Source organism: Protopterus annectens, chromosome 17.part0 (assembly GCF_019279795.1).
Source record: "Protopterus annectens isolate FY-2018-M chromosome 17.part0, PAN1.0, whole genome shotgun sequence".
In the NCBI taxonomy this organism is placed as follows: Eukaryota; Metazoa; Chordata; order Ceratodontiformes; family Protopteridae; genus Protopterus; species Protopterus annectens.
This window is the reverse complement of record NC_056751.1, coordinates 239947967-239972432: the sequence shown is the minus strand read 5'-3', so window position 1 is coordinate 239972432 and position 24466 is coordinate 239947967. Positions and strand designations below refer to the sequence as shown.

The window sequence follows — 24466 nt, the reverse complement described above, 5'->3', positions numbered from 1 at the left end:
ATTTTACTCTTTCAAATGCTTTGTCTGCATAATTACCTTTCAAGAACAGCAGTGTTTCATTGCATTCTTCTTTTGTCCAAATCATTTTTCTACTAATGTTGTTAAATGTTTGTCTCCCCACCACAAAACCACATTGATCTGTATCTATCAATTTTGGAAACACCTTTGACATTCTTTTAGCTAGTATAGTCTAATTGTGGATTAAAACTGAAATTAATCTGTATGAAATTTGGTCTGACCGGTCTCTACCCTCTTTGGGTAATAGAGGCCACCTCTGTTTTCTTCCAAGATACCGGTGCTTCACCTCTTTAAAATATTAAGCAACATCTCCCAGATTTTATTTTTCTTCCTCCTGACTTTCAGACTTCCACAGGAATGCCATCTGCTCCAGGAGACATCCCAGCCAATTGATTGTACCCCACCACTTTTATCTCATTTCCTCCTGTCTTTGCTATTAGCTGATGAGCCTCATCCTCCTCTAATCTTGGCATAATTAAGTCTTCTATAAATGTTTCCATTTGTGTTTTTCTTGGTTTACACATTCCTCTCCTTTATTCAAATTTTCATAACATTTCTGAAATATTTATAGTACAGCTATCGGATCTCTGTTTTTTGTCTTATAAGATGGATGACAACCCTTTCTAATTTGATACTCAAATCATTCTTACATTTTTTTGTGCAGTAGCGTTATCAAAAATAGTTGCTTAACAGCAGTCTTTCTAAACTCATTTGTATGATCCAAGTGCTCTTATTTTCTCTTTAGTGCTCTGCATTTGTGCCCCCTGTTGTTCAGTGAGATTCCCCTTATTCTGCTATACTTTTTGTCAGCCCCTCATTATTCTTGAATAACTTTTACTACCATTCCTTAAAAGTCTCTCTAACTGGTAGGTGGTAGATGATGGTGTCTCATTTTTTCTTCATTACCCTGCTTTTTATATTAGTTTTATTCTGGACATATTCTGGACATGTTCTGAAACAGTTATTGGATACTTGTTGAAGCTTTCATTTAAATGCATGTGTTCCTTTAAAATAAAATTTCCATCTAGTCTAGCCCGGTTATTGTTCCTTGGGGAATAGTAATTAAATTCTGTCCAAGTTCCTGCTACTGAATTCATGTATTCCATGCCAGATATTTTCATAAATTTCTTCAGAAACATAAATACATGCCAGCGCAATCAGAACCTTACTACTACATATCTACCATTATTGTCTTTTTTTCTCCTCTTTCAATATTGGAATCCCTGTAACAATCAGTATTATTCCCTTTTTGTCCCTGATATTTTTTATATATCCAACGTGAAATCCTTTCGTTGTCAAATTTACATCCTCATTTCTTTCCAAATGTATTTCCTGCATTTTTGCTATTTGCACTCTGCATTCCTTAATGTGACTGTATACTCTTTCTTTTTATCCAAAGTCCATTCACAGTCCAAAATAATATGGATAACATAACCATTATGATAAAAAGCTCTTGTTCTCACCAAATATACATGACATCAATCTGTATTTACAGCTTTTGTCTTACACGTACACATTGACAGACTAATCATTAATAACTTTTTTTTCAGTTCCATTTGAACCTGTCACATTTTTAAGAGTTTTTGTTTTAATGAAAGTCCACAAACAAAAAACAAAATACATTTTCTGAACACCCCATCCCATGTTAACTTGGAGCAAATACACAAAACTGTGTACATCTTACAAAAATAGTTTAACCCGCCAGTTAGGAACAACTTCTCCAAATCAGCAGCTGCACCCGCAGGCATTATATAAACTTAAATTAAGATTACCCATACTAAGGTGCATCACTGCTTGTGATCCCAGTTACACTGATGGATGTCTGTTCTTGTCTTATTTCTGTTCTACCAGATGTAAAAAGCAGCTTGTATGTTCTCAGAAAAGAACTTTTTGCTTCAAGAAAAAATGCTGGCTATCTGTAAATAAAAGTAAAATGTACACTGTTCTAGGAATGCATTAAAATATTCTTGCTGGTAGGGAGGCTGCTATCTCTTATTCATTTCCCATAATTTCAGCTTTATTTTTCAATGAACTGCTTGCCATTCTACCTTTAAATTTTGCATTTCCCTCAACAAAGAATGCTAAGAATAGTTGAAATTAATTGCCTGCTCCTGAAGACAGCTCATTTCCACATAAAAGTAGTCAGCACTGAGAAAAAAATTCTAACATCTTTGTATTTGTCTCTCACAACAGAATGTACAACTGCCTTCTGTTGCAGACTTCTCAACTCCCAGTGAGAAAATTTGCTAATGGAAAAAAAAGCTAATATCATTGCAGGGGCAAGGTACTTTTCATTTTTCAGTTTTTCATAATTTTGTCCTATTTTCAAGCCTACTCGTTTATTGCTTACACCAAGATAATTAGTCTAGACATTCACCATTATAAAAATAAGAGAAATGATCTTAATTCTACATATGGTATAATCAGTGCATGCACCCCAGCAGCCCAATATCATAGCATGTTAACTTTGTATTGCTTCTTTCTGGCCATTCTTCTGTTATACTGTAAAGCCTACTCTTCTAACAACTAAAGTACTTGTTTACTTTTATATTGTAACATGTACAACAGTCACTGAAAAGACTACACACACTTTTAAAATACCCCAGTACATGGTATACAAAACTGCTTCACTATACAATGTGCAGTTTATAGCATGTTTTATACTAATAAGAACAACACTTGTTTTACTTATTTTTTACCTTTGTGTCCTTCTAAAGATTAATCACATAAACTGGGGCAGATAGTTTTAAGTCCACCCACAAGTTAAACAAAGTCAGCAAAAGGACAGTCTTTCTCGGCCACTTTTCCTTGCAAAGCCATTTTTCACAAATGTGGCTGGTCCTTTATAGTCTCCCATTTGTTCACTAATTTTAGTGTTGCTGCTCTTCATCCTGTTCATCTCCATCACCCAACACCAAACTCTCATTGAACTCCAGGGTACTCCTGATTTTTCTATTCAAGTTCTGTGCTTTTTTGGCTCTAAAACATTTTTTTTGGAGCTATGGGCTTTATTATCAAAAGAATGAGAAGCAGTCTCTCCCTATATTCGCTGGCACACTTTGTTGGGTAAACGTTTTCCTCCTTGGCCTGTTATGCATCCAAAAGTGTCATTGATCCTTAAGGAAAAAAAAATATTCTGAAGACAGTAGGATAAAGCCGCTTGAATTTTTCACCTCCCTCATGATATTCCTCAGTTGCTGTGATAAATTTGCTTCTGTTCTGCCTGATGTACAATGAAATAAACATTTTCCACAAGCACTCTGTAGTCTCCAATTAATACTTTGTCCTTCTGCCACAGTTTTATTAGGATCAACTCTTACTGCTGGTATGAATGCACCTTCACTAATAACAGGTCTTGGCCAGGTTTGTAGCAAACACTCAATGTGCCCTTCTGAATAACACATCCTACTGTGGAATACCAGTCCAGTTTTGTACTTTCATAAAATTAATACAATCTGTTCCTTCCAATTTCTCTGGTACAGCAAAAAATATCTGGTTTCCTCGGTGTGCTCTGTCTTTGAACTCTGCCATTTTTAAACAGCTGTTGAGAAGCCAGCGTTTTCTTCATTTCGACATCTGATTTTTGCATTTGTATCAGTTAATCTGAATAGCTACTTAAAGCTTCTTCTATTTTTTCCAGCCTTTTGTTGTGTTGATATACTTCAATGTTTCATTTTTGTAATCACTTCTGAGTACATTTGATTTATTTACTTTTAACTGTACTTTAACTTACTTACGGTACATTTAACTGTAGAATCTTACTTGATATATTTTCTTCTCTTACCAATGTATAACTGACATTGTCTTTTTACCTGTGTTCTATATCTTCTTTTACCTGGAGCGTTTTATTAATTTCTTGTTATATTACTATGCTCAGCATACATGATGTAACCTGTTTTGTGTATTATGCTGGATGTACTGTATTTGTATAACTTGATGCCGGAGCTTTTCTCCCTGGGCCTCCGCTGAAAATGGACCTAGTCCAGTCGGAATTTCCTGGTTAACAAATGTTAAATAAATAAATAAAATAATACATTTTTTTCTACTAAATCGCTGGAAGATATCTCTTGTACCAAAGCTGAAGATTGAAGAAATATTTGCTGAACACCTGCAGGATTCTTTCTAGCCAATGTTTTCTCTTCATCTTTCAGTTTGATGTTCTTTATGGGTCTCTACATTTCTTCTTTGCTTGCATGCAGGCAGTGTACTAACCAGTAATTGAATTTTACTGAGTTTCAGTGGCTCTTATTTCTCATTTTCTGCTTTCACACTAGGTGAGATGAAATTGAGCTGTTGATCAATGTGCAGCAGTCCTGGAAGTCTTCATTCTTCATATGTCTCTTGCTTCCAGTCCCTTTAGACTTGATTTTTGGTTATTTTTCCCCATTTCTTTGGCACATGGACTTTAGGCCTGCCTGCTTTCATAAATAATCTTGGTTTGTATAGTAGCTAATTTGTCCCTTTCTCTGAGAAATAAGCAGGAGCATATAGTTTTCTTCCTGCTTGCAGATCCATTCAATGCATGCCCTTATCAATTCTCAATTCAGACAGGCTGATGTGGAGATGACATCAGCTCAAAAAACAATTAAAAAAGATTAGTGCCTCCAGGTTCCAAAATTACACAAGCAATGTTTAAAATGTGTCCCTGTTTTTTGGCCTTTTGCCCCCCCCCCCCCCCGCAAAAAAAAAACTGAAATTGAAAATAAGTGCGAGAAGCTATGCAAGATGCCTTTGGCTTACACTATTGTCATTCTATTTATATATATATATATATATATATATATATATATATATATATATATATATATATATGCTTTGTGTGTGTGTGTGTAAGTAGACTCTTATGATGGAAATGTTCTGAATTGGGCAGTTTTGTTATTATTGGTTCATGCATTTTGTTTCATTGCTTACTGGAAAAATGTTCAAAAAAATTTAAAATGTGCTCTAACTTAAATCTAACAAGTGTGCTGTTTTGTTATACAGGGAATATAATTTAATTAAGTCAGGAGGGTGCATCAAAGAACGCATGTATGTTTCTTGTTTTGTGTGCAGGGGGCCTATGATTTGAAAATAGCCCAAAGGTAATCTTTATCCCCCACTGGCCAGATGCATTTTCTTTGGATGTGGTGTGGGTTTCAATGAATGTGAGTTTCAAGGGCAGAGACGTTTTAATGCCAAGTCTGTTTTCATTGTGAGACAGTACTGCTTTGTTTAGCAGATATCTATTAGTGTTTGGGCATTGTGCTATAAAATATAAAAATAAAATCCAAATAATCATTGTAGAAGTAAAGCAGTATGCATGCACACATTAGTGTTTATGGTAAATGAGGCAAAATAACCAGGTAATGGGACATTGGAATGGCTGCAGGGGGACTCTGGTGCCATATTTTGGCTGTCTGTTTTTCAGTTTCTGTTTGAAAGTTGGTATCCCACAATTCTATTGGAGCGGGCAGGGTTACGTAATTATGTATGCAAAGTTTACATTAATCGGTGTACAGATTTGTACCTGTTTTTCATGGGCCTTGTCCAGATTTGTGATATTTCCAGGTTGAGAGGTATGATGTGGAGGTCTGCAGAACAAGGGATGTCAGGGCCCCTTCTCTGACAGGTAGCCTTTGGAGGTAGTCACTTATCCTTCTACCTTTCCATGTAGAAGGCCATCACACTGGATTCTTTGCTTAGCGATTGATGATAATATCCAGAAGCTATTACATAGCCCTTTCGCTTACCTCCCCCCACACAAAAGCCGCTTCTACATGTATTGCCCCACCAACGAGAAGATGCCAAGAGAGGAATCCTCTCTTTCTTCTTCAGAAAAGAGCTGTTTAAGATCAGTGCTGGTGTTATTATTCCAAGTTATTTTTTTCCCTGAAGAAAAACAAGGGCCTCAGGCTGGTGCTGGACCTAAGCAAACCCGTCCAAAAAGTGAAAAAGACCCGGTTCTGGATGGTCATGTTGCAGATAGTTTTGCCTTTTTAAAGTCAGAACATCCAGGATGCTTACCTTACATCATGATTGCAAGAACATCCAGGAAGTTTGTTCACTTCTGCCTCAGAGCCAGTCACTTTCACTTCATATTACTGCCCTTGGGTCTCAACACAGCAACCTCCCTCTCCCCTGGATGTTAACCAAATTGCATGGCTGTGGCAGCATTGAATTTGAGGCTGTGCAGCATTAGAATTTTTCCATACTTTAGTGACTAGCTCCTCACTGCCACATCAGAGGAATCCTTTCTCAAGGCCAGGAACTACTTGTTCCATCTCTCTTTCCTTGGGAATTTTTGTCAATGACTAGAAGTCTCATTTACAGAAAATAAAAAACATTCACATCATGGAATGTCATCTGGACACCAGGTGATGTACAGTACTTCACCCCCTTAGAAATGGTGAAATCATCAAGATTTGGAAGTCCTGGGTCATTTACATTTTTTATCTGAAGCAGTTCTTATTCTGTTAGTCTAGGCCCTATGGCTTTTGCTATTCTAATTGTGCATCTAGCCTGTTTCTCCAAGAGGATCTTGCATTGGCTGCTCAGAGCTTAGTTTTTGCAACTGCAGAACTCTGTCATCATCCATTGTAATCGCAAATCTTTGCAGAAGTCAGTTTCACCGGTAGGGAATTCACTCTTATTACAAGGGAGACATTTTATTTTGCTCCCACCTTCAGTCATAGTTACCATGGATGCCTCCTCGGGGTGGAAGAAGAAAATGCTCCAAGATGCATGTTCAGAAGGCCAATCTTCATATCATTATCCTGGAGATGAGGGTGGTGGTCTTAGTATTGCATGAACTGCTCGACTGCTAGCCTTTAGGGGTAATTTCCATCCAGACAGACAACAGTATGATATTATTATATGTCATCAAGCATTGAGGAACCAGGTACTACCCCTTTTGAAAAGAAGCTGAGAGTATGGCAGTGGGCAGTCACTCTGATTAGTTTTTTCATAGTAATTCCCATTCCTAGGAAAGCCAACTGTCTTAATAACAGGCACAACGTACATTATTTTGCCTAATGAGTGTGCTTTCAGTCCACAGGTGGCTCATCAAATCTTGCACTGCTGTGGATATCATTGCTTGACCTTTACTCCTCCCCAACAAACACCAAGTGCAGCAATTTGTTCTTATTCCTCCAAAGTGGCAGTTCCTAAGAGATTCTGTGGTCAGACACTGGCCAAACGGGCTCCTTTCCCCATCTTCCCTTATTATCCAGATTTATCACAAAAGCTATGAGATGCAAAGCCACTGTGATCCTCATTGCTCTGTACCAGCCCTGGCAAGTCTGGTCTCCGGCCTCGCATCATGGAACCATCATGGTAAGCAATCCGAAGGAAGATTTGCTTTTCTCAGTTCTTAGGTTTTCTTTATGTGGATCTCCTCAATCTCAAATTAACCGCGTGGTTTGTCCAGTTCTAGTAATGGCCAAGGACCCTTGAAGAGATTGTTCATATTTTGTCCTCCTCCTCCTCCCCCTAAAAGGACTCCACTTATAGGCTTTACAGGAGCAAATGGGCATATTTTACTACTTGGGCATCTGCTCAGGGGATGCATCCCTTTAGTGTGTCCATTCATCGTCTGCATCTTTTTCTTTTGGAACTATTTTATTTGGGTTTCAGTTTCTCAGCTATTAAAATGGAACTAGCCACATACTCTAATTTTCACCAAGGCTTAGCTTCTGGTTTGCTGGGCTCTTGTAGGACTTGTAACATCTTCCAGAGTGTGTTTCTACTTCATCCAGCAATAAGTGAACTAGTCCCTCCATGGGATATCAAGTTTTGTGCTCTAAGCCTTAACAAAATTCCCTTTGAGCCATCGTCTTCCACTTTAAAATTCCTGTCTTGGAAGTCTTTATTTCTCCTAGAAATATCAGCAAGATGAATTTCTGACTGCATGTACTGTCATCCTCTTAAGCATATTTACTTTTGCACAAAGACATGATCTCCTTCCTTTCTTTTCCAGGTGGTCTCTGCATTTAACTGTAACCAACCCATATATTTCAAAGTATTTTTTTTCCCTAAATCCTCCAACAGAGGAGATTTTTTTCACACCTTGACTGTTCATAGGTAAGTGAGATTCCATCTTAATAGAACGAAACCCATTGGAAAATGCCTCTAGTTTGTTTCCTTTGCTTTCTACTACATGGGGCTCCAAGATTTCCTTGTCCAGATGGATTTTGTATTGCTTAACCTTTGTCCTTTGCTCTTCAAGCCAGTGTCCTTGACCACTAAAATCACAAGAACATGCCACCAGATTGGTTGCCACTTGTGCTGCATTCTTCAGAAATGCTTCTGTGGATAAGATTTGTGCAGCTATTACATTGGCTTCCTTGCATACCTTTGCTAAATACTATAAGCTGGACATAATTTCTACATCTGGAATATCCTTTGGGGCCACGATTCTGAAAGGGCTTTTGTTAAGTCTCCAACTTGCATCATCACCACTTTCTCAAATCTCCCATGAACATATCCTGAAGACACTATCAAAGGCCAAGAGCACTGCTTCTATGGGGCTGGATAAGTTACCTGGTTACTTACTGGTGAGCCTGAATCAGAACCCGTCAGACCCCTTACAGTGGTTATTCATCATCAGCCTCCAAACAGGCTTTGTCCCAAATGTCAGACAGCATCTGTCATCCCCTTGCACAAAGGTGGGGAGCTAGCAGACTCCCCACCTTTCTACAAGGAGATGACAGATATACATAGGTGGGGATTCGGCTCACTCCCCACCTTAGTGCAAGGGGATGACACAAAGGTGGGGAGTCAGCAGACTCTAGAAATTCTAGATCCACAAGTCTGACCAGCCTGATCACTAAAGCTATGGAAAGGATCATTATGGAATGAATAAATAAGGGCATAGGTAACCCACTGACTTTCAACCCATGCCAGTTTGGATTTGTCAAGGGCAGATCTTTCTACTTAACTTGGTTGAATTCTTTAAGAAGGTTTTGAAGTAATGGATGAGGGAACATTAGTAAATTCCACTTGTCTAGATGTGACAAGCATTCTACACCATTCCGCACTTCGGTATTGTACAAAAACTATCCCCGGTAAATGTTAATCCCTGTGTAATTAGCTGGATAGCAAACTAGCTTACAAATATAACCTAAGAAATTAGGGTGAGCTGCTCTTCATTCTTCAAAGTACTTGTCACTAGCAGTGTGCCCCAGATTTCAGCCCTTGGGCCACTACCTTTTGGCATTTAATTCTTGAAGGTCAAAGCTACCTTTAAGGGTTTGTGGTTGACCAAGTTTGCGCAAGACTGTAAACTTGGTGCCATCATAAACTTTCCAGACAGCACCAAGATCCTGCAAAAGGACCTTTCCCAAACTCTAATAGCTGATCTTAAAATCGTGGACTGTAACTAAATGCTTAGAAAGATGTAGCAGTATCCTTTGGCAAACACCCCTTGTCTCTAATAGATTATAGCAACATGTAAATGTTCTTCTCATCTCTGGGTTATTCCTACTTAAAGTGTAAGGGCTAAAAACTTCATAGGAGTGTATGGCTAGGCTTTGTAAAGATTCTCATAGATCATTAGCCTAGTAACTAACTGACACCAAGAGATAAGAGCTGGGGATTTTAGACTCAACAGTCTGATCAGATGGACAAAATGAAGAGGATACAATAGTTGTGTACTTAACATAACACTGGATCCTTTCATCTTCATCCATCTAATATGGCTTCCCTCCCACCATACCATTTCTTGTTTCTAGCCCTGAGGAAATTGGAAGGCCTTTTTCTTAGAGGCATATAGTAAGATTCTTTATATCTTAGCTTAGCAAACTCTATCTGATGAAACCTCACAACCGGGTACTTTATGGGAGTAAAAATTTTAAAGAGATTTGATGCTACAGCATTAGTTTTGGCAGGGTCTGATCCATAAAAAGTCTCAAAGACCCAACAGCCATATAGAATGACAAAGATGAAAAAATCCAGCGTTATTGGTAAGTACATAATTGTCTTTTGTAGCAAAAAGCCCTTTGCTATTTATGTGTTTAAGTAGTTTGTACAGTATTTTTTTCAAATACTTTTGTAATGGGACGGAGGTTTGATATTGGTCATCAGTCCTTGGGGTCAGTACGGTATGTCATTTTTGGGGATGAGATTGCTATGGGTTGTTTAAAAAGAGCAGAAACTGTGTCACTTGTGAGTGAAAGGTTAAAGATATGAGTGAGAGATTTAGCTATTTTCTGTGCTTCTAGACTGAGGAAGGTTGGATGGAGCTTACTGACCTTGAGGAGGTTAGCTTTAGTAGCAGTTCTTTGTTTCTTTGATTTGTGAGAAAAGTAGAAGTTTGTAGTGAATTGTACTAGGGGTTAATGTTGTGTAGGGGGGAGTGCTCAGGTGATAGAAAGCATGGAATGCGAGCCTAAAGCTCCTGTAAAGACACAAAACTACTGATATTCTGTAATAAAGTTTAGGGTAAGTGGAAGAATATTATTATTGGTTGGGGAGTTGGTAGTGGTCACTGTTGCTTTCTTTCTTACTTTCTAGAAAGGCTTTTGTTTTCTATCCTAAGCAAATTTGTTTTCTGTCTGTGAAACTAGGGCTTTGCTGTTTTTTTATAGCTTTTCTTTGTTGTTTTGTTGTAATTATTATTAAATTATCACTTAAGACATAGGCACACACACATTAATAGAATGGAAAATGAACTGTATTAACAGTTTTCATTTACATTCTTTATACATTACATATGTTTTCTTTCTTTCCTACTTAAAATTGCCAATCACTCCAGTATTACATAAATTGCTCAATTCCTGCATTTCCTTAAACCTCATTCCCCCTCCTCCTGAACATTATTCTGCATGCGTTATTCCCACATATTCCAGTTATTCTTATATATTTTGTTCCTTCCTTTTTTAAAGATCTCGCTTCCAATTCCTTTATCTCTTTTACAATATTCAGTACTTCAGTTACGATTGATTTATAAAGTGATTTACATTTTCTAGTAATTGCTTTTTTGGCAGCCAGTAACATTAAACTTATGTCTAGGCAGTTTTCCTCTGTCACACCTCAGAAGAATAATTTCCTTCGTTTTAGCCATTTGCTTCCCCAACACTTTTGATGGGATGTTTTTTTTTTTTTTTGTGATAAGATGTTTTAAAGGGAATTTTAAAGATCTGCCAACACGTTGTGCTCCCAAAAAACATGTTCCCAGTTGCCTCTCTTTCTCATCACATCTCCAGCATCTGCACCAGTCATCAGAGGTTGTAATAGCAGCCATGAGGGTTTTTAGAATGCCCAGATATGGTACCTCATGCCACCCCTGAGGTGTTGCTTGCAATGCTGATCACTACATGTGTGTGCTTCCAGTAAGCTTAATTTAGTTTTAGTGTACACTACTTGATGAACACGTTTGTCCTGTTCCTTTGATGATCAACTCCAATAACCAGTTTCCACTGTGTGTCATTTTTGCAGTAGACAAGGTTTTTACTTCCTTCTTGTGTTGAGTGAGCCAGTGTCGACAAGCTTCGGTAGCTTCTTGGTCAATATTTAGTCCTGTATCATCAGAACACAAAGCCATACCCATTAAGTGAAATAAGCCTTTTGGTTTACATGTTTGATTTTCATTTTCCTCCTACTGTTTCTACCCTCTTGTCCACCCTATAAAAGTGCCAGTGTTGAGATCTTAACAGTTGTGCTTCCATGTAATGCACATATGCATATTTTCTGTGTGTTTGTTTGGGTATGCTAGTTTCCTTCTGGTCTGCATGCCCCTGACTCAGTATACATATGTTTCTTAGTTGCAGATACAAGTTGTTGTTAATATATGTATTTGCCATGTAAGCACTTAAGTGCATACCATAAGTATAGAGAATGTCTGTCAACTGTAAAGTGGGTTTGTTTGTGTACAGATTCCGTTTTGCTGTCTTCAGAGTGCACTTATGAGTGGAAACAGCTGCTGTGGTCCATTGTGGAATCTGCTCAGGTTGTTGGCAGTGGGTGAACAGTGAGGGTGAGCTTTCCAAATGTATATTAAGCAGAAGATGCTCAAAAGAGGATTAATATTTAAGATCTGAGATTAACTGTAAAGGACTTGAACATGTCTCAGAATTCCATACTAGGGATAGTATTGTTCACTAAACTGAAAAAGCTGAAGTTAGATTGTCTTATAAGTTGTTCATTTGTTTTTCTTTTAGGAGATGGTATCACGTCTTCATGCAGTCCTGTGGTATTTAATTTTTACAATTACTTAAGAACACATCCTCTTCTTCTAAGACGTCATTTTCCATCTGCTGAAAAGTCTTCAACTCAGATGGGCCTAACAGCAGAAAGTAGCTTAGCAGATAAAATCAATTTAGATGAGAGAAGATTATTTTTCACAACAGCACATGCCCACTTGAGAGCTGGCTGTCCAATGCTTGCCTTAGATGTATTGTCAAAGATGCCTAAAGTGGTGAATAGGTCTAAGCCCTTGCTAAGCAAAGAATGTTCTACCCTGACAGAAGTGAGTGAAGAAATGTCAGCTTACTATACGACAATAGGAACAAAAGATCAGAAAGCCTCTAGTGTTGATAGGGTGCAGACACTAGTAAATGGATATGGATCATCCTCTGAATTTTTGACAGGTAAACACTTGGACTCTGTAGCTTCTTTTGACTGGAGTCAGCCATCTGTGGTCATCCATGAAGCGCCTTTAGAGTTGAACTGGGATAGTGATAATGAGGTAGATGATGAATCTGGACTTTCAATGAAGGAAATAAACCATCAAGAAGAAGCTACAGTTAAGAATCAAGATGAAAGCAGTACTTCATATACAAACTCTCTTGACAATACCAGTGAAAGTGATACTTTCAGTCCATCAGAAGATATTCTTGCTGTGCAGCTAAAATTTAGAGCATGTCTGAAGATTCTTACAGCAGAACTTCGTACCATGTCTACTGGCTATGAAGTAGATGTTGGGAAACTCCGTTACCAGTTGTATCATTGGCTTGAACGCGAAGTTATGGCTTTGCAAAAAACTTGTGACTACAATGCTGAAGTAGAAGATCTCAAAGTAGCAGGCAGTATGACTTTAGATGAAATTAATGTAAAAGAAAATGATGGAGAGGAAGGATTGATCCATCAAAAAGCATTGCAACAACGAAAATATTTAGAAAGAAGACAGCAGTGGCTTCTGAAAAACCAGTCTCTTCTTAGAATGTTTCTTAGCTACTGTAGCCTTCATGGATCACATGGGGGAGGTCTGGCCTCAGTTAGAATGGAACTAATTCTGCTTTTACATGAATCACAACAGGTACTGTAAATTATAATTCTTTTTTGAGTCTGGATCTTGTTTTTGTCATTCATGTATTTATTTTTCTTCAGTTTAACTTCCACCTTCTTTTCTTTAGGTTTTTCAGAAAACAGTCTTTCAGTGCTTCTTGGTTTGCAGAACATTAAATTGTGAAGTCTTAAGGGGAGATGTTTGTCTGTATGTTTGTTTTTGCACCTGATTTGATAGTGGAAGTGGCATTCTCTGTGATACATATGTATCCCTACAAGATGTTCTAGTAATGCTGAAAAAAGAAATTGAGCTGTCTTGACGTAATCATATAGGTAGCCATTGTTTGACTTGATTAATCTAGCTCTCCCCCAGTGGATTTTTACTAATGCCATTGTGCTCATCAGTAGCATATGGGTTCTGTGCTGCACACAAACCTGCAATGGCAGCTTTCCAGAGCTCAGAATCTCCTCTTGTGACTGTGATAAGGGATTGGCTAAGCACCTTCTATAAGGGGAGGCCTAACCCTTGTCACAGAAAGTCATTTATCTAGTCTTGTACTGCCAGCTGTAGGAATGTCACAGTTAAATCTCCTTGCATTTGTGGATTACAGCTTCTATACTCTGGTAAGATCTCTTTGGGAACTTCCCTTCCTCTTTATTATTATGTACTTCTGATTTATTTATTTTTTGTATATAGTGTGTGTGTTAACTTTTTAGTATAATATTCTTGCAGTTTACAACTGCTGTTAGTTCCTCTGAGAATTTTAACTTGCTGCTGTGCTATTTGTACACTTAATATTGCTTTTAAGCAGTTATAGGACTTTTCTAAAGTGTCCTGTGACTTGTACTGGGAAAATTTACTTGTTCTTTGTATTGTTCACTGCTGCAGTAGCCTTAGCTATATATTTGTTATATCCTGCCAGGGATGTAACAGCTGGCCAGCTTTCAAAGCCTCAGGGCCCCTTCCGTATAACCATACTGTTAAGCATCTTAAGCTGATCTGACTAAAATATAATTTGGGTACGAAGACCATCAGAGCTTTAATGCTGCCAAAGAGTTTGCTTCTCTGAGGCTTGTGAGGATCAACAGATGGCTTGTGCTTTCCTTCACTGAGCAGATGGGTTCCCTTCAGGAGCAAAAACTTCTAATTTCTTAATTTTATTGATGATTATTACTTTCCTCTTCAGACAAGTTATTTTGAAGCTGGGAGTGTTGTTTTAGTAGACTGTAACTTTTAAAAGGAGCACTAATTTTTTTTCTTTCAGTTTAAAGGTAGTGTAAACTAACTGAAAACTTATTTTCTATGAAGAAATTGTTTATTTTTCCTTTGTGGGACTCAGTGTTGTAAAGTGCTTGTACTGTGCTTTTTCTGTTGTAAAAAAAGTAACTGTTGTGGACAGGTAGTTTTACTGTCAATTGCTTGTCTTCCCCAGGAAAGAAGCACTATTTTTGACATGACCATGGACCAGACTACTGGTCCCACAGAGTCAATCCTTCTTTCAGCCACAAAAAGAAAAAGTTAAGTAAACAGCCTTTGTCACCACAGCAGGCTAGTAATTTGCCTTATCTGCAGGTGGGTGATTGCTAAGGCCATTTGTTTTACCTCAGAGCACTCATCTTTTACATAGAATACATCTGGTGTAGCACCTACAACCAGTATGGACTGGGGGTTAGCCACATCCTCTGCGGCTGTTGGAGTCCCCGAAGTGGGCAAATGAGAACCACTCTCGGTTCTGGGAAAGGGAACAGGGAAGGTTTCCCTGTTGTGTCATAATGCTGTTCACATCCCTGGGGTAGCAGCATCTGCCATTAGTGACACTGTTGGCTGTATATTTGCTGTTAAAAAGAAACTGAAAACCAGGTATGTAGCTGCTACTCCTCAAATGTCTGTGGATAGGAGTAGTTTACTGGGGCTGTCTCAGGGTTTAATTTAGGCTATTGCTTCTTGTAAATTAGTTTCTGGTAAAAGGAAGGATTTCTGTTTTCATGAGGAAATTCAAAATTCTGAATCTGAACAGGAAGATACAGGGATGGATACATTCTTCCCTTAGATTTCTGATTCAGACTCAGAGAATATCTCAGTGTCTGATTCTTATTGTGGAGGTTTCTCTTTCTCGAGATTCTAGTTAAAATGTGCCTGTGTTTTCAGTAGAACAGTCCTTGGTTCACAGTCTCTCATAAAATACTGAGTTGTTACACAAGGATTTTCCCGGATCCGTACCCATTCCCTTCTATCTGTCTGCGTTAAGGGATGTGTGTGATACTGTCTGCAATTTTTCCTGTTAGCCAGCTTGCCCCTAGAAAGGTAGATAGGATGTATTAATTTAATCAGTCTTTTAAAGTTTATACACTATTCCCAAAATTGACCCAGCAACTATAACTTGAGTTGATCCTACTACTGCTAAGTACTTAGCTAATTCCAATCCTACTCTCTCTGCTAAGGATGCGAAAATTATTGTAATGTATGGAAAAAAAATTATGCTTCTGCAACTTTGATTTTGAAATTTTTGAATTGTCAGGCTCAAATGTTACTTTCAAAGTTTGTCTGAGCAAACTTTGAGGAATGATTTATCTGCAGTTTCTTCTTGTGTGAAAAAAATCTGCTGTAAATAACTTGGGTTCTCTATTGCCCAGGCCATGACTCATTGTTTGTAGTGGGTGTATGATTCTGTTGATACTTTTTCCAGGGCTATGGGCACTGGTACTGTTTTAAGGAAGTTTGCATGGCTATGTTCTCAGAACCTCCCAGATGATGTTAAAAATGAGATTTTAAATTCTCCCTTGGATATAGATTTAGTGTTTGCCTCCTCTGCTGCAGAAGTGACCAAAAATGTGATGAAAGGGGCTAGTTGAAGCAGGGAATCTCTCTAAGATTTTATTTGCTGTCCTTTTCCAAGCAGTGAATCTCAAGATTTTTTTGCTGTCCTTTTCCAAGTTGTGCGTGGTATTTTCTATCTCCTCATACAGATTTGGCAAAAAAAGCAGAATAAACGGTCTCAACAAAATTCAGGTAGACAGATGTTTATGAAATGGCAAGGAGTTCCAAAGAGAAATTTCAAACATCCCAAAACCAAGGACAGTCCAGCCTGTCTGAATGACTGTTCAAGAGTCCTTGTGACCCCCCCTCCCACCATGGCCTTTTTGTCTTCCTGAAAGTCTGAAACTCCATTTTTCTCTTTTGTAGCAGATTTTCTGCCAAATGGAAAATCATTTGTCAAGGTTACTGATGAGGTCATTCCTCTTCCCCAGATCAGACTCTTGTTTCCACCACTTCTTCACATCCTTATTAAACCTGACTTAAGACATTTCTTAGAATTTTGTGTATCTGGATCACATTATCAGTTTTCTGCCTTACTCTTTGAATAATACACGCACCAAAAGTATTCACGAAATGCCTGTCTCCATTCGCAGCTCAATGTAAGCTACAGAGTACCCATTTTTTCCAATATTTAGACAATTTTTTCAGAGTCTTTCAGGTGAGAGATCTCTTACACAAGCTGGGATTCCAAGAGAATATTCAAAAGTCTTTCTTGACTCCCTCATACAGGATTGTGTTCCTGGGATGTCAACTAGACACTTCAGTTCAAAGAGCTTTTCTTCCAAAGGAAAAAACAGATCTTTATTTAGATTTTTTTTTTCTAAGGTTCGCCAGTCAGACTTCAGTCACTGAGAAGGGACTGCCTCTGGATGTTGGGTCTCATTGCATCTATGATTCTCATGATACCCTCTGTCAAGACTCCACATGGGAAAGATAGAGTAGTATTTGAAATATCTTTGGTCCCAGTATCAGCACCCTTTCTTTTCAAATCCCAGTGCTGGGGGTTACCAGAAAAAAAGATCTTTTGGTGGAGACAATAGATATCATTGAATCCAGGTCCCCCCTTCTCCCTCCCTGATTCTCATGATACCCTCTGTCAAGACTCCACATGAGAAAGCTAGAGTGGTATTTGAAATATCTTTGGTCCCAGTATCAACACCCTTTCTTTTCATACCAGAAAAAAAGATCTTTTGGTGGAGAAAATAGATATCCTTGAATCCAGGTCCCCCCTTCTCCAAATCAGTCAGCCACTACAGAAGCTTCTGATTTCACTTGGGGGGCAGTTTCAGGAAGGATAAAAGTGCAGAGGATATGGGATGCTAAGGACAGATGCAAGCAAATATCTAGGATATGCTTGACTTGGTCAAGGGACTCAAAACTCTGAACCATCTTTCGTCCCTGTGACCTCTTTGGTTAGTTTCAGACAATACCACAGTCGCATGGTACATCAAGTAAGAGGGAATGATGCCATGCCCCCTTTGTAGACTAGCCATGTTAGCTTGGGATATAGCTTCACTGCACAATCTTTACTGTACTCTACAGGCATCCTGCATTCCGTAGAAGCAAAATTGTTTGGCAGGCAACCTAAGCAGTACCAGGCAGACCCTCACAAGTAGAAACTAGATCAGGGGTCTTCCAAGATTTGATCATCTATGGGGAGTTCCTCAAGTAGACCTCTCTCTCTCTCTCCTTTGAACAGCCAACTGGCAATTCATTCTTCTTTTGGAAATGGTCAGGGGCAGTTTATCACAAGCTTCCTCACAGACTGCATTTACTCAAACAAGAACAGGGGTGTTTGAGAAAGTCTTCTTTATTTGACTGCCTGAATGACAGGATCTTAATTCCTTTAAGGCATCTGTTTACTGAGTGCGTACAGCAATTACTAATGGAGGCAAGAAAGCTTACTACTAGAAAATCATATATTAGCAAATGGAAAAGGTTTTCTAGTTGGTGCCAACAACATAAGCAACACCCATTCAGGGCTAATTATTCTCTGGTTTTGCAGTATTTGTGTGAGTTACTATCCTATGGCGTTTCTTATTGCTCTGTCAAGGTTCATTTATTAGCCATTCCAGCATGTCTGCCCACGGGTCATCATATTTCAAGGCAGCCTCATGTCAAAATGTTCTTCAAAGGGGTTTTGCATAAGAGGCCTCCAAGTAAACTGGTGGCCCCTCCTTGGGGTCTTAATTTTGTGTTGGAGAAGCTAAAACTTACTCCATTTTAACCAGCTAATATGGCCAACTTGAGGTTCTTAACATGGAAAACAGATTCACTGATTGATCTGAATTCTGCAAGAAGGATATCTGAGTTGCAATCTGTTATGGTGAGTCAGCCTTACCTCTTTTTTCATGGGGACAAGGTTTCTTTAATAAGTAATCCTCTTTTATGACTAAAGTGGTATTCAAGTTTACTTTAAGCCAAGCTGTCATCTCTGTTTTCTTTCCTAAACTAAAAAATGAGAGAGAAAGGATACTCCATGCCTTGGATATAGACAGACAACTCGGGTGCTATCTCAACAGACCTAAATCTTTCAGATCTGCAGAACAATTATTTCTTGTGTAGATAAGAAGGGGTAACCTGTGTCAAAACACTGTTTGCAAATGATTGTCTAAGGCTATTACTTTTGGTTATACTTACCATAACAAAAACTATTCCATGCAGGGTCTAGGCCCACTCTACCAGGGCCTTGGCATCATTTATGCCTTTTTTAAAACAGTGGGACTCGAAGTATTCTAGTTGCTGCTGCTTGGTCCTTTGTGCATACTTTTACAGAGCACTAAAAGGTTACTTCTCACAGTTCAGATTGAGCTTTGCTAGGACCATTCTCCTGTGGCTTCTGAACTCCTGAACTCTTCTACCTAAATGTATTTATTTATTTAGTTAGTTGACTTTTTTTTTTTTTGTAATTACAAAATGCTGCTGTAGGAACCAGTTTGTCCTTGCTGCATCCCATCCTTAATGTGCTCGACAATTACCAAACACTGCTGATTTTGCCCTGCTAAGAATCCTTCCCCCTCAACAGAGGTTCTTGCTAACATGTATTGTTCTCTCCACTGCAAGATCACGAAACCATCCTGGAACCTGCCCACCTTTTAATTTCCCAAACACTGCTGCTTCTCCCCTGCTAAGCATCCTCCTGTCCCAACTGAGTTTCTTGCTAACCCGAACTGTTCTCTCAAGTCTATATTAGCAAATCAGAACGTCACTTACGCCAATATCTAATGATTTGCCCAAGATCATTGAACTACTACAACAACTGCTAACGGCCACGTAAGCGATTTTTTTTCCCAGGGGAAAAAAGCTGTTTGCCCATAGTTGGGAACTTGCCCTTTTCTCCACTGTAGAGCAATCTTGGAGTTGGTATATTTAGTTGGGGGGGCAAAGCCCCCCACTTTTAGTTTGACAGTGCGTGTGTGGGTTTTGGTTCGCCAAGCGATTTTTTTTTTTTTTTCCCCCTGGAAAAAAATTTGCTTACGTGGCTATTCGCAGTTGTAGTTCGATGATTGTGTCCATTTCACTCCACAGCAAGATTGTTGAAACCACCCTGGAACCTGCCCATCTTTCAGTCTGTTTTGCCTCTCTATGACCGTAATGTCTCGTTTAGCAGCATTTAATTCCAGTTCTAAAGCAGGAATACAGTCTTCGGCATGCACAGTTGTTGTGACGCTGTAAGTAGGTGGTCTCCTCCCCCTCACTACCTTAGATGGTGTAACCAGTGGTTGTTACAGTCCCTCGTACCAGTTTAATAGTAAAACCCAGTCTTGTAACACATCCACCCTTGCAGTTTTCTTCTTTCCCCAGGTGCAATTTTAGTCTGTGGTATGTTAAGTACAATCAGAGTACAGAAACAAGTCTACAACCTCAGGAATATTAGGATTAGCACATTTTAATAGGATTACATCTCAAAGCTACGGAGAGACTGTTTTTATGGTACTGACCTATTATCTGTAGCTTCGACTTACTGGTCAGGAGATTTTTTTTTTTTTTGCTTGGTAGGTACATCACCTTGTTCTTCTCACTCCATTCAGCCTTGCTACACTCAGGCTCACTCCGCTCCCCTCCCCCCAAATCCCACTCACCCGCACTACTCCTGCACTTATACTTACAATACTCCACCTCCTCTGTACAGGAACAATCAGCTTCCTCCTCTTCCACACCTCACACATCACCCTATAGAGCAGATGTCCTTCAAGGATGCATCTGCAGTCCTAACAAATGGGTTGTCCTGCCTCAGGCAGCCCTTCGGTCGGCCGGATTCCAAAGTCTGGGTCTGGCCTCGGCTGATGTCGCACTTCACCCGACGTCATAGCTGCAGTTAACCGGGTATAAAGGCATCAGCCGACGCCATTTTCCTCAGTCTTTCTTGCCGCGTGGCGCCCGAAGCAGAAGCTGTTCGCAAGTGCCGGTCGGTCAGAACCAGAGATTGCTACTACCGAAGACTTCTAAAAAGCTAAGTACCCTGTTGGGGACTCTTTCTTGCCTCAGCCGATGTCAGAAAAAGTGAAGTGTTGAAGAAGGTGGAAGAGAAAGCAAAATCTGTCCAGACAGTCAAGGATTTCTTACAGGTCCAGCCTCCAAGGTTTAGTAGGAACTGGCCTTCCAAGAATTGGTTCTTTCCAGACACCACCAGAGCGCAGAGAGGCAGGAATAGGTGCCCAAGAGGCAGAGGTCAATCCAGAGGTGCCTACAGGGGACGTCAGTGGCAGCCTAACAACCAGCGAAGTACTGCCACAGATCCAGCCACTACCACTTCCACAGGACAATCACAGTGACTTGGCTCTGAAACCGCCTACCAGGGAACAACTAGAAGCACCCTTAGGCGGAAAGCTAGCCTTATTTTCAGTAAACTGGCATTACATTACAGGAGACAAATGGATTTTACAGAAAATAGACAAAGGTTACAGGTTTCACTTCCATACTCTACCAAGGAAGAGAGGAATGCCAAACCTACCTCCAAATCAAAAGACAAACGCTCTAGAACAAATAGGCCACTTAATAAGGATGAGAGCTATAGAAAAGGTACCGTCTATGGAACAAGGGCAAGGATTTTGCTCCAGACTTTTCCTGGGGCCAAGAAAGGAAAACCAATGGAGACCTATTCTCGACCTGTCCGCTCTGAACACATATCTCATTGTTCCAAAATTCAAGATGCTGACCCTACAGCAGCTTCTTCCCATGCTGGGCAAGGAGTCTTGGCTGGTAACTCTAGATCTCAAGGAGGCATACCTGCACGTCCCCATACGACCAAATTGCAGAAGATACCTCAGATTTCTTGCAGGATCAGAGCATTATCAATTCTCAGCATTGCCTTTTGGCTTATCTACTGCGCCCAGAGTATTCACAAAATGCCTGGCATCAGTAATTGCTCATTGCAGGCTTCAGGGAATTCAAATTTACCCTTACCTGGATGACTGCCTGTTACAAGCGGACAACAAAAACAAATTAACAAAAGATTTGAAAAAGGTCATTCACCTACTACAAGCCCTGGGATACACAGTCAATATAAAAAAGTCAAGGCTGATACCATCCCAAAGGATAACTTTCTTGGGTGCAGAACTGGACACATCAAACCAAATGGCATCCCTCACAGCAGAAAAGCAGAAGCACCTACCACTCTATTTCATGGCATTAACAACGCAGAACCAGCTTACAGCAAGGAAAGTCCTGCAAGCCCTGGGTTACATGGCATCCTGCATAATATTGATTCCACATGCCAGACTACATATGAGGAAGTTGCAATGGTACCTAAGGAATTTATGGTCTCAGCACAAGCACAGCCTAGAAACCCAAATTCCAATAATTCCATGCCTGAAGCAAGAATTCCGATGGTGGGCTCAGGCCTGTCAATTGAACAAAGGACTGCCCTTCCACAGCCCTCAACCAAGCCAGGCTATCACCACGGACGCCTCAGACCTCGGTTGGGGGGCACACATGCTGGACAAGTGCATACAAGGCTTATGGACTCAAGACCAGCTGAACCTACACATAAATCAAAAAGAGATGCTGGCAGTAAAACTGGCAATTCAGACATTCAGACCGTTTCTTCAACAGGGTCAATTGCTGATAAGGACGGACAACACCACAGTTATGTGGTATATCAACAAACAAGGAGGCACGCATTCATATCCTCTATGCCGGATGGCAATGGACCTCTGGAATGTGGCCCTGAGCCTCAACATTCAGCTCCAGGCAATATTTGTGCCAGGAAAAGAAAATATACTAGCAGACACCTTAAGCAGAACTACCACAGATGCCCACGAATGGATGCTGCATCCAGACATCTTCAAATCCATTACAAGGAAATGGGGACTACCAGAAACAGACTTGTTCGCATCCCCACACAACCACCAATTGAAAAAATTCTGCACAAGGACATACCACCCACTTGCTTGGAAGGTGGACTCCCTATCTTTCAGTTGGGAAAACCTGACAGCATATGCATTCCCACCTCTTCCTTTGATGCACAATGTGCTATTGAAGATCAAAGAAGATCACCCAAGGATCATCCTGATAGCTCCAGACTGGACGAGGCAGCATTGGTACCCATTACTGAGGAGTATGTCTCGGGAACACGCATGGCCTCTACCCCTAGTTCCTTTACTGCTAACACAGAACAACTTCAAAACCCTGCATCCAAACTTGAAAACACTGCAGCTAGCTGCTTGGAACATTGCATAAGACAAAATAACCCAGATTTATCTCAAAGGGTTAAAGACATTATCTTGGAGGCTCGCAGACCCTCAACAAGAAAAACTTATTCAGCAAAATGGAAAAGATATCTCATTTGGAGTGCAGCAAAAGGAGAAAATGTATCACAGGTAAACATAGCTAACATCCTGGAATACTTAGCAGAGCTTTTCCACAATGGCCTGTCCTACTCTTCCATTAAGATTCATGCGTCAGCTATTTCAGCAGAATACAACATGGATCCTCCAGTCTTCTCTCATCCTCTACTCAGGCAGTTTCTGAGAGGAATTAAAAATGTAAAGCCACCAAGGAAGCCACCATTGCCTACATGGGACTTGAACTTTGTGCTAGAAAAGTTGACACTCCCCTTTTGAACCAGCAGCAACAGCAGAATTACAGTACTTATCATGGAAAACTGCTTTCCTGCTTGCAATTACTTCAGCAAGAAGGGTTTCTGAATTACAGGCATTAATGGCAGTACAGCCCTTCCTTATCTTCCATCAGGATAGAGTGTCCATGAGAACTAATCCTACTTTTATGCCAAAGGTGGTCTCCAGGGTATCATTAAACCAAGCAATCCACCTACCTACATTCTTCCCCAACCCACAGAACAGGGGGGAAAGACTACTACATACCTTGGATGTGCATAGGCAATTGCGCTACTACCTGGACAGAACCAAGAACAATAGAAAAACTGACCAGCTTCAAGTAGCATATGCAACAGGAATGGAAGGAAAAGCAATTTCAAAACAGACAATCTCAAAATGGATAGGAAATTGCATTAGATTTTGTTACTCTTATCATGGAAGGACAACTCCAGAAAACATCAGACCTCACTCCACAAGGGCTACAGCCACTACTACAGCTTTTTTACGAGGAGTGGCTACCAAAGACATTTTAGAGGCTGCTACTTGGAGCTCCGTGCATACATTTGCCAAGCATTATAATCTACCCTTATACTCCAGATCCCGAGCAGGTTTTGCCACTGCTGTTTTGCAAGGGATCTTAACTACACCATAATCTTATTAGTACCTCCTCCCCCAGTTTGGCTATGGTATTCTACCCATTTGTTAGGACTGCAGATGCATCCTTGAAAGACATAGTACAGTTTTGTACCTACCATAAATGTAGATGTCCGAGAGGTATGCATCTGCAGTCAGGATTACCCACCCTCCTTCCCCTCTGTGGTACTCCTAGTGTGTTTGCCCATCTCTTAGCTAGCTGGGGGAATCTATTATGGTGTATTTGTTTGTATATATGTATATACATGTTTATTTCTATTTGCTCTCTATTGTTTGGAAACATTTGCATTTATCTAAATTTAGCCTTCCTAGAGGGCACCTGGCATCTGGGGCAAGAAACACTGAGGAAAATGGCGTCGGCTGATGCCTTTATACCCGGTTAACTGCAGCTATGACATCGGGTGAAGTGCGACATCAGCCGAGGCCAGACCCAGACTTTGGAATCCGGCCGACCGAAGGGCTGCCTGAGGCAGGACAACCCATTTGTTAGGACTGCAGATGCATACCTCTCGGACATCTAGATTTATGGTAGGTACAAAACTGTACTTTTCCAAACACCCACACTTATCAAATCTCAACACACACAATCCATACCACAAACACTACATTACATCACTTAAACCAAAACCCCATCTAGCATGTACTATCCCCTAACTATTCTGCTGTTAACCACATTAACCACCCTGTTAGTAGTACTTACACACGCGTCACTTCCTTG

At 39.9% G+C, this 24466-nt stretch overlaps 1 protein-coding gene across 1 annotated transcript in view; it reads left to right on the top strand.

The window, feature by feature from the left end:
- Positions 1-24466, top strand: part of DMXL1 (Dmx like 1) — a 2737735-nt gene that overhangs the window by 1331982 nt on the left and 1381287 nt on the right. The window contains exon 25 of the mRNA XM_044059165.1: positions 12153-13249. Coding sequence (XP_043915100.1) covers positions 12153-13249 — 1097 coding nt within the window. The remainder of the gene's footprint in view (positions 1-12152; positions 13250-24466) is intronic.